Source organism: Salmo salar, chromosome ssa09 (assembly GCF_905237065.1).
Source record: "Salmo salar chromosome ssa09, Ssal_v3.1, whole genome shotgun sequence".
In the NCBI taxonomy this organism is placed as follows: domain Eukaryota; kingdom Metazoa; phylum Chordata; class Actinopteri; order Salmoniformes; family Salmonidae; genus Salmo; species Salmo salar.
This window is the reverse complement of record NC_059450.1, coordinates 125,995,847-126,006,448: the sequence shown is the minus strand read 5'-3', so window position 1 is coordinate 126,006,448 and position 10,602 is coordinate 125,995,847. Positions and strand designations below refer to the sequence as shown.

General features: G+C 44.6%; 1 protein-coding gene across 1 annotated transcript; it reads right to left on the bottom strand.

Annotated features, from left to right (window-relative positions):
- Window positions 1–8,888: 8,888 nt before the first annotated feature.
- Window positions 8,889–10,317, bottom strand: LOC106612925 (olfactory receptor 52K2). The gene has a single exon (XM_014214592.2). The coding sequence runs from the start codon at window positions 10,128–10,130 to the stop codon at window positions 9,111–9,113; it is 1,020 nt and encodes a 339-aa protein (XP_014070067.2). The 5' UTR covers window positions 10,131–10,317; the 3' UTR covers window positions 8,889–9,110.
- Window positions 10,318–10,602: the final 285 nt, after the last annotated feature.

Sequence of the window (10,602 nt, the reverse complement as noted above, 5' to 3'; positions counted from 1 at the left end):
ATGCGCAGACCAGCTGGCTGGTGTGTTTACGGACATATTCAATCTCTCCCTATCCCAGTCTGCTGTTCCCACATGCTTCAAGATGGCCACCATTATTCCTGTACCCAAGAAAGGAAAGGTAACTGAACTAAATTACTATGGCCCCGTAGCACTCACTTCTGTCATCATGAAGTGCTTTGAGAGAATAGTCAAGGATCATATCACCTCTACCTTACCTGTAACCCTAGGCCCACTTCAATTTGCTTACCGCCCCAGTAGATCCACAGAAGATGCAATGACCATCACACTGCACACTGCCCTATCCCATCTGGACAAGAGGAATACCTATGTAAGAATGCTGTTCATTGATTATAGCTCAGCGTTCAACACCATGGTACCCTCCAAGCTCATCATTAAGCTCGAGGCCCTGGGTCTGAACCTCACCCTGTGCAATTGGGTCCTGGACTTCCTGATGGGCCACCCCCAGGTGTTGAAGGTAGTAAACAACACCTCCACTGATCCTCAAAACTGGGGCCCCACAAGGGTGCGTGCTCAGCCCCCTACTGTACTCCCTGTTCACCCATGACTGCTTGGCCATTCATGCCTTCATCTGAATCATCAAGTTTGGAGACGACACAACAGTGGTAGGCTTGATTACTAACAATGATGAGACAGCCTACAGGGAGCAGGTGAGGGCTTTGGGACTGTGGTGCCAGGAAAATAACCTCTCATTCAACGTCAACAAAACAAAGAGGATGAAAGCTTCAAGTTCCTCGGCGTACATATCACTGACAAACTGAAATGGTCCACTCACACAGACAGTGTGGTGAAGAAGGTGCAACAGCGCCTCTTCAACCTCAGGAGGCTGAAGAAATTTGGCTTGGCACCCAAAACCCTCAGAAACTTTTACAGATGCACAATTGAGAGCATCCTGTAGGGCTGTATCACTTCATGGTATGGCAACTGCACTGTCCGCAACTGCAGGGCTCTCCAGAGTGTGGTGCGGTCTGCCCAACCCATCACCGGGGGCAAACACCTGCCCTCCAGGACACCCGATGTCACAGGAAGGCCAAAAAGATCATCAAGGACAACAACCACCAGTGTATCTTAGTCTATGCCGCACTGACATTGCTCATCCATATATTTATATATTCTTAATTCCATTCCTTTACTTAGATTTGTGTGCATTGGATACATGTTGTGAAATAGTTAAATATTACTTGTTAGTGCACTGTCGGAGCTAGAAACACAAGCATTTCGCTACACCCGCAATAACATCTGCTAAACATGTGTATGTGACCAACACAATTTGATTTGATTTGAATTTATGAACTCTCAACACCCATTGAATGTGGCCGGTGTCAGTAAATGTCGGCAAGAAAGCGTAATTAAATTGTTGCCAACAGCACAGTTACAGTCACCAACGCTCTGGGCAACATGAAAACAGCCTATCCAGCTCTGCTAGGGTGAGTAAAATGGTCAGAGTGGGGTGTTCTCTCATTTGTATCAAGAAGTAGTTTACCAGCTAGTCAATGTTAGCCAATTAGCTTGACTGCCATTGTGAGGTCAGACGACTAGGATCAACCCTACTCATCGGCCAGAGCGAAACGCTCTGAATTTAGAAACGGACAATCTGACAACACAGTTGCAGTCACCAAAGCTCTGAATAACATAAAAACAGCTTAACCAGCTCAGCTATGGTGAGTAATTTTCAGTGAGCTGTTCTCTCATTTGTGTCTGGAAGTAGCCAGTTAGCTTGGGTGATTGACTGCTGTGATCAACCCTTAAAGAGATGGGTCGGGCTTAAGCTTAAGAGGGTGTGAACGATGCTGAATGGGTGTAGACAAAGAAGAGCTCTCCAACTGGTACCAAAACATTCAAAGACCATTTTCTCAAAAGTGAGGTTACAAGTTTATCAACCTTCAAAGCAGAATTACTTTCCCATTGTTCCTCAAATGCAGTGTATGATCTACCATTTTGTAGCTCTGTGTCTCTGCTTTTATCCAATGTAAAAAACACAATTTCAAACTGAATCAAGTCGGTCACATTTATCCAGTATCTCCCAAAAAGGGTTCCCCACAAATGCTAAAAAAAAGAAAAAATACTATTACCCTGCGAGTGTTTATGCAACTTTTCACTGCTTCAGAGTGATTGGAGCAACTACAGGAAACCTGGGACAAAATATCCCTGACGAGACCTCATTTTGTTACATTCCCCAAAAAACAAAATTCATCACTTAACATAAAAAAGGGACTAACAAATGAGTCACTGACAACCAAAACGAAACTAGGTGGGGTTCTGAAAGGCATCCATGCGGGTGCCTACTGAGTCCTGGCCAAGGAAACTTGAGTAGGGTCTAAACTAGGTTCGCCATTGGTGTTGGCTAATGGGGATCCTAATAAAATCTATCTAAACATACACCCACTATAGATGCCCACTAGATTTATCTGAGAAGACAAACTAAAAGAAAACCCACACCACCTTAGGTTAGGTAGAGAAAGTAAACATGGAGCAAACCAAACAGAAAAGACACGATAAGAGGCTTTGTTTAACCCAAGCTTAAAGGGAGAGCTAAACATCGGTCTAGCTCTTCCAACATATTTCACACCACTAGGAGCATTGGCTCTGCCAGCACAGGTGAAACTAACCAGGCGACAGGTGCAACACATCCTGGCCAACAAGGACGACTCCAATCAGTGCACATCCACACCCAAAAAGAAACCAACCTCGAAATCGAAATCCGAAGCCTGTAACAATTACCATGCTTACATGCGCACCAATATCCCATTATTAATCGGGATACTCAAGTATTCTGTTTTTGATGTTTTTGATGCATATAGACATATCCTGTTTATAATTACCTGAAACAAGTTGTATCCCGGTTATGAGAAACCCGGATAAGATGCCTGGGATATACTGATCTAAGATGTGATACTGTGGCATGTAAACATCTTATCCCGTTTACTGTTGTTTTTGCAGTCTGCGCAGGTTCAGTTAAGCATATCATGGTTGTGCAATGTTTTCATCTGATTGTCAAATAAATCACTTACTATTTACTACTGGCTACTTTCACCCATAATTTAGATGTCACGTTCTGACCAGTAAAGGGGTTATTTGTTATTGTAGTTTGGTCAGGACGTGGCAGGGGGGTATTTATTTTATGTGGTTCGGGGTGTGTGTTTATGTGGAAGGGTGTTTGGTTAGTGTTTTCTGGGGTTTTTGGGCTATGTTCTATGTTAGTATATTTCTATGTTCTAGTCTAGTCTTTTTAGTTCTATGTTTAGTTTATTGATTTGGCCTTCAATTGGAGGCAGCGTTCCTCGTTGCCTCTGATTGAAGGTCCTATATAGAGGGGTGTGTTTTGTTTGGGTTTTGTGGGAAGTTGTGATTGCATAGCTGTGTTTAGCCTGTAATCCTGTTCGTTCGATCGTTTTCTTGTTTTGTTACATGTTCTATAAAGTTAAGATGAGCACTCAACCCGCTGCATTTTGGTCCACTACCTACGACGACCGTTACAGAACTTCCCACCACAAACAGACCAAGCAGCGGGGAAAGGAGCAGCAGGTGGACTATCGGGAGTTTTGGACTTGGGAGGAGATATTAGCTGGAGAAGGACCATGGAGAGAGGCTGAAGAGGACCGGGAACGCTACAGGGGAACACGGCTGGCAAGGAAGCCGGAGAGGCAGCCCCAATATATTTTTTTGGGGGGGCACACGGGTAGTTTGGCTGGGCCAAGGGTGAGCCCTAAGCCAACTCCCCGTGCTTATTATGGGGAGCGTGTGGTGAAGAGTGCCGGTGTATGCGGAAGTGCGCACGATCTTGCCCATGCGCACGCACAGTCCAGTGCAAGTGATCCAAGCCCCTCGCAAGTGCCGTGCTAGAGTGGGCATCCAGCCTGGAAGGAGAATGCCTGCGCAGCGCATCTGGCCACCAGTGCACCTCCTAGGCCCAGGCTATCCTACGCCTGCTCTACGCACGGCAACCATCAGGCCTCTGCACAGCCCAGTTCGCCCTGTGCCAGCACTCCGCTCGTACAGGGATACTATGACCATCCAGCCCGGACGGGTTGTGCAGGAGGTGCGCTCCAGACCTCCAGTGCTTACCCATGGTCCAGTGTATCCTGTTCCCGCTCCACGCACTAGCCCTGAGGTGCGTGTTTTCAGTCTGGCACATCCTATGCCAGCACCACGCACCAGGCTTCCAGTGCGTCAGCCCAGTCCAACTCGTCCTCTTCCTGCTCCTCGCACTAGCCTTGAGGTGCGTGTATCCAGTCTGGCATCTCCAGTACCAGCCCCAAGCACCAGGCCTCCAGTGCGTCAGCCCAGTCCAACTCGTCCTGTTCCTGCTCCTCGCACTAGCCTTGGGGTGCGTGTCTCCAGTCTGGTACCTCCACTACCAGCCCCACGCATCAGGCTTTCAGTGCGCAGTCCCCGTCCAGATCTTTCGACGACAGTACCCCGTCCAGAGCTTCCGACGACAGTACCCCGTCCAGAGCTTCCGGCAACAGTACCCCGTCCAGAGTGTCCGGTGACAGTGCCACGTCTAGAGATGGCCCACAGTCCGGAACCAAGAGAGACGGCCCACAGTCCGGAACCGAGAGAGACGGCCCACAGTCCGGAACCGAGTCAGAAGGTCCACCGTCCGGAACCGAGTCAGACGGTCCACCGTCCGGAACCGAGTCAGACGGTCCACCGTCCGGAACCAAGTGAGACGGCCTACAGTCCGGAACCGAGTGAGAAGGCCTACAGTCCGGAACCGAGTGAGACGGCCTACAGTCCGGAACCGAGTGAGACGGCCTACAGTCAGGAACCGAGTGAGACGGCCCACAGTTCAGAGCCGAGAGAGTCGACCTACAGTCCGGAACCGAGTGAGACGGCCTACAGTCAGGAACCGAGAGAGACGGCCCACAGTTCAGAGCCGAGAGAGTCGGCCCACAGTCCGGAACCGAGTGAGACGGCCCACAGTCCGGAACCGAGTGAGACGGCCTACAGTCAGGAACCGAGAGAGACGGCCCACAGTTCAGAGCCGAGAGAGTCGGCCTACAGTCCGGAATCGGCGCAGCGAGAGTCGGCCTACAGTCCGGAATCGGCGCAGCGAGAGTCGGCCTACAGTCCGGAATCGGCGCAGCGAGAGTCGGCCTACAGTCCGGAATCGGCGCAGCGAGAGTCGGCCTACAGTCCGGAATCGGCGCAGCGAGAGTCGGCCTACAGTCCGGAATCGGCGCAGCGAGAGTCGGCCTACAGTCCGGAATCGGCGCAGCGAGAGTCGCCCTACAGTCCGGAATCGGCGCAGCGAGAGTCGGCCTACAGTCCGTAATCGGCGCAGCGAGAGTCGGCCTACAGTCCGTAATCGGCGCAGCGAGAGTCGGCCTACAGTCCGGAATCGGCGCAGCGAGAGTCGCCCGACCGTCCGGAATCGGCGCAGCCAGAGTCGCCCTTCAGCCAGAGGTCTCCAGCGACATGCATCAGCCTGAGGTCTCCAGCGACGCACATCAGCCCGAGGTCTTCAGCGATGCGCCATAGCACAGAGACTTCGGGAGGGGTAACATTAAATATGTATTCAGCGGGGGTGGACAGGTTAGGTGGGGGACTAAGGCCAGAGCCTGAGCCACCTCCACAGTAGGAGGATTGGGGAGGGGGGGTGTAGCACGGGAACCATCGGTGACGGCAGCCACCCTCCCTTCAGTTTGGGGGGTTTATTTTGTGTTTATTTTTTTTGTGTGAGGTGCATCCGGGGTCTGCACCTTTTTTTTTGGGGTGGGGGGTACTGTCACGTTCTGACCAGTAAAGGGGTTATTTGTTATTGTAGTTTGGTCAGGACGTGGCAGGGGGGTATTTATTTTATGTGGTTCGGGGTGTGTGTTTATATAGAGGGGTGTTTGGTTAGTGTTTTCCGGGGCTTTTGGGCTATGTTCTATGTTAGTATATTTCTATGTTCTAGTCTAGTCTTTTTAGTTCTATGTTTAGTTTATTGATTTGGCCTTCAATTGGAGACAGCGGTTCCTTGTTGCCTCTGATTGAAGGTCCTATATAGAGGGGTGTGTTTTGTTTGGGTTTTGTGGGAAGTTGTGATTGCATAGCTGTGTTTAGCCTGTAATCCTGTTCGTTCGATCGTTTTCTTGTTTTGTTTTGTTACGTGTTCAATAAAGTTAAGATGAGCACTCAACCCGCTGCATTTTGGTCCACTACCTACGACGACCGTTACATTAGACAAGTTTCTGCTTATAATTTCTGACGTTTGGTAGGCCATTTCTTTCTATCAACTACAGTTAAATACATTCAGCTTCTCTTCTTTAATAACTTTTTGCCCCAGAAGACTAAATAAAGTAGTGCTCACCAGAATGTCTTACATCGATAGAATGAGTGCATTAGTAATCTACATTGAACATAAATATGTAACGTTTCTGGATATTGGCAGGAACTGGAACACGCTGTTGTACACGTCGATCCAGAGTATCCCAAACAGGTTCAATGTGTGACATGTTGGGTGAGTATGCAGGCCATTGACCAACTGGGACATTTTCAGCTCCCAGGAATTCTGTACAGATCCTTACAACATGGGGCCGTGCATTATCATGCTGAAACATGAGGTGATGGCACGGATGAATGGCAAGACAATGGGCCTCAGGTATTCGTCATGGTAACTCTGTGCATTCAAATTGAGCTGATGTGAAATGGTCTGATGTGATTGGTGAAAAGACCAATTAGTCGAAAAAAAGATCAGAAATGGGTTCCTGCTTGAACACAGCCATGTAGTCATCTTGTTACCCTGACCAATTAATGTCCCAGTGCAGTCAAAAAAGTGATTTTCCTGTGTTTTATATATATTCCCACACTATGAGGTTGGAATAATACTGTTAAATTGTACAAATTATGATAATGCCCTTTTAGAATAAGAGCTGTTTGAAAATGCTAGAGGCGTCACTACAGACACCCTGGTTTGAATCCAGGCTGTATCACAACTGGCTGTGTTTGGGAATCCCATAGGGCGGTGCACAATTGGCACAGTATCGTCCGGGTTTGCCGGTGTAGGCCGTCATTGTAAATAAGAATTTGTTCTGAAGTGAAAATAGATGTTTATAGGCCTACTGTATATATCCTGTTCTTATATTTGACGTAAGAAGACATTTCCAGTTATGTGGATAATTGTTATCTTAGGCCTACTACTGATTCAAGTTCATTTCCACCTATTGTTGAAGCACTAACTTTAACATTGATCTTGTGTCTAATCCTCTGACTGATTAAAAGTCATGTTTGTCTTTGTGGAGATTTACTACAAACATCAAGCCCCCATAAAACATTGCCTTCCTCTCTCATAGGCCTGAAAGTTCAGACATACAGTACATTTTTCCCATTGACATAATATTGAGGCAAAACATTGTGAAGTTCAACATTTATTTTTCAAGTTAGAATTCTATGCATACTCCCCTGATCAAAGCATCCAGCCCATTCACAATACTAAGCACTTCATATGTGACACAGTAAGGCCCAATCAATATAATGATCATAAACATGCCTATTTAAGTTACAATTTAATGATGAACTTTTCCCAAAACAGGGGAATTAGCTTTCCTTTGTCCTCCTCACTGTTTGCACTAGAGACATGTGTACCACCTATGCTTCACTGTTTTCTAATATGCCCATCAATTTTCAATAATATTATGTATGGAGTGAGGCTGGCCAAAATAAGACAGGCTTGTAAAAACATACTAGGTCTGTACCCTAAAATAAGAAACTTCCTGACTGTTTCATTGTGCTATTGAATTAAGTGGCTATTTGCTTATAGTTGTAATCACTGACTGTACACATGGCAATGGACTTTCACTGTTGCTCAAAGACTATTAAAATTTTGCATCAGTTGGCATTGTATTTAACCTTTACATGTTTCTTGCCATATCATCTTCATACTCAGACACAGTAACAGCACAAAGGCAGTAATTCAATCAATTTCAGATAAAGTAGAATCACACTGTGGTTCACTTAGAATGTTATGCTGTACCAGAGGAGTTCTTCATGTTAACACTGATACACCCCACAAACATTTCCTCTCAGGGACATTATCATGGGCTATTGGTGTGAAACAACACCTGTGCTTAAATGACAGTCTGCACATATCTTGAAGAATTAAGCAGAAACAGACTGGCCAGGCAGTTAGGGCAAATGCCAGATGGGCTGGACAATCTTTAGCTCAGTGGCCGGTCTAAAAAGTTTGTTAGCATAGAGAACTCCTGTGGCCAAAAGCCACTAGAGTAGTAACTGGCTTGGACTTCTTATGGGTTAAGGAAGGATCACATAATTCCATAAAGGTCACCATGAGGGATCAGCCAATGAATCATACTTGTGGGCAAACTGCAGGTGGCAGTAAATCACCAACTTTATACCTGTTCAAACAACACTCTCAAAGTGGCATCATGCAACCTTTCAGATTGTTTGCCAACTCATAGAAGTAGTAGAAGAAGAAAATTGACAACTTCAAAATGGAGATGGCCTCAATGGCGCTGCCCGTACTCTCACAGACACACTGATGTGATGTCTATGTTTGTAACACAAACTGAGGTGTCTTTAGATTAAGTGTATTTGAGTGGGGAATTGGGCTGATCTTCATTTTACATGAAGCAATTTAAAGAATGCATTGGAATTATTTTCAATTACATAAACAATAAATATTGCAATAATAGTTGTATTTATTTTAGGATGACTAAATTAATCAACTGTTTGATCAAGAAAATGCATACATTCCTTTTTTTTACAGGAAATGATTTGTTTATTTTACTTTCTAATTCACATTTCTTCAAAATATCAAAAGGATCTACTACATCCGTCATGTCTAGAAGAATACTTTACTGCCCATTTGTGGAAACAGAACCCTATTGCATCCTTACATCCTTTTTCTCTTTCTCCAACCCCCCTGAAACACACGTACTGACATGCCAAAGTAGAAGGACATCAGGTCAGCGACACAGCAGCATCCCTTATTTGACTTTCCTACATTAAAATAGACTTAACAAAATGCATAATAATTCACAAAAATAAAATGCAATACAAAGGAGAAACAAGTGATTAGGTTGATGATAAAAACATTCAGTTCTGGCGGCTCACATTCTGTCATAAGTTCTTGTGAGACCTGGGATTCAAACCGGCAACCCTTGCCCTGCTGCTGTACCATCTAAAGTCATAATTGGTACCAGTTTAGGTTCCGATTTTAGATGAGGAAAATTAAGAGAGTTAGGAAAGATTCTTGTTCTTATTATTTTTGTAATACATGTTCTGATCTCCTTGGTCCTAATACCATATATGATAGGGTGTACCAGTGGTGGGAAAAGAATGAAATGCACTGATATTAATACATTAACCTCCTTGCTAACTGTGCTGTGCCTGTTGTAAATAACAGAAAAAAGGATGGCTGTAGAGAAGTTGATGAAAGTGATCAAGTGTGGAGCGCAAGTATTAAGAGCCTTCTTTCGTGATTCCTTTGAGACTTTCAAGCAAACAAGTAATATTTTGATGTATGAGAGCACAACTAACACAAAAGGTAAAACCACTAGACTTGCTATCACACATATACCATACAGGTTACTCAGTGCACTTTCAACACAGGAGAGTTTAACAACTGCTAAGTTATCACAAAATAGCTTATTGATGTTGTAGCTGCACACAGGGAGCCTAGAAGTGATAAACATTTGAAAAGCAAGCATGGTTATGGGAAAAAGATATACCAATGCTAACAACATCTTCACTTTAGAAGGGGTCATAATGCTATGATATTGCAATGGCTTACAAATGGAGACAAACCTGTCATAAGCCATCACTGCTAGAATAACGTAAGCACACAATGCATATACACTGCTGAAAAACACCTGCAATAAACAACCTTTTTGAGAGATGTCCTTTATGTCATTGACAAGATTGTCCATGATCTTCGGACAGACGGATAAACACCCAATCAGTCCATTCACCGCCAAGTTGAACAGAAATATGTACATGGGCTTGTGTAAGCGTGATTCTAAGTAGATGACAAGCATGAGACTGATGTTGGAAAATATTGTAATGAAGAAAAGCAAAAATGTTAAGAAAAAAGCTGTGTAGTTGACTGGGCCTGGAGGTCCATACGCAGTAAAAAATATAGTGCTATGTAAGATAGTTTGGTTCATATTTCCTGAGTAAAAGACAATTATAATCAGCAGTTATCAGACATCATTTTACATATAATATAACGCATTAATAAAATAAACGTTTCAAAAGTGTGCAAATGTCAAAATAGTTACCTTCAGGTTAGTACACTAGAGTTGGTGTGAGGGGTTGACAGAATAAATTTGATGAAGATGAGAACATTCTAAAATGAACAGTCTTCCAAGTAAGATGTTGGCTGGCATGATACATTTTAGCCTTTTTTATACCTTCCCCATAACATAATTGACATGAGTATTTTTAGTATTTTCCAAATTAAAGCAATGTCTTAGATAGATGTCACCCAATGGCATTAATTAAGGATGTATTTGTATCACTTCATTTGAGATCAGGGAGGTGTTGTGTTTGTTTGACTGTATTCCAATTATTTTGGTTCACTTAAAAGGGGCAATCTTGCTAATACATTTTCAAACTTAAAAAAAATTATATACACCC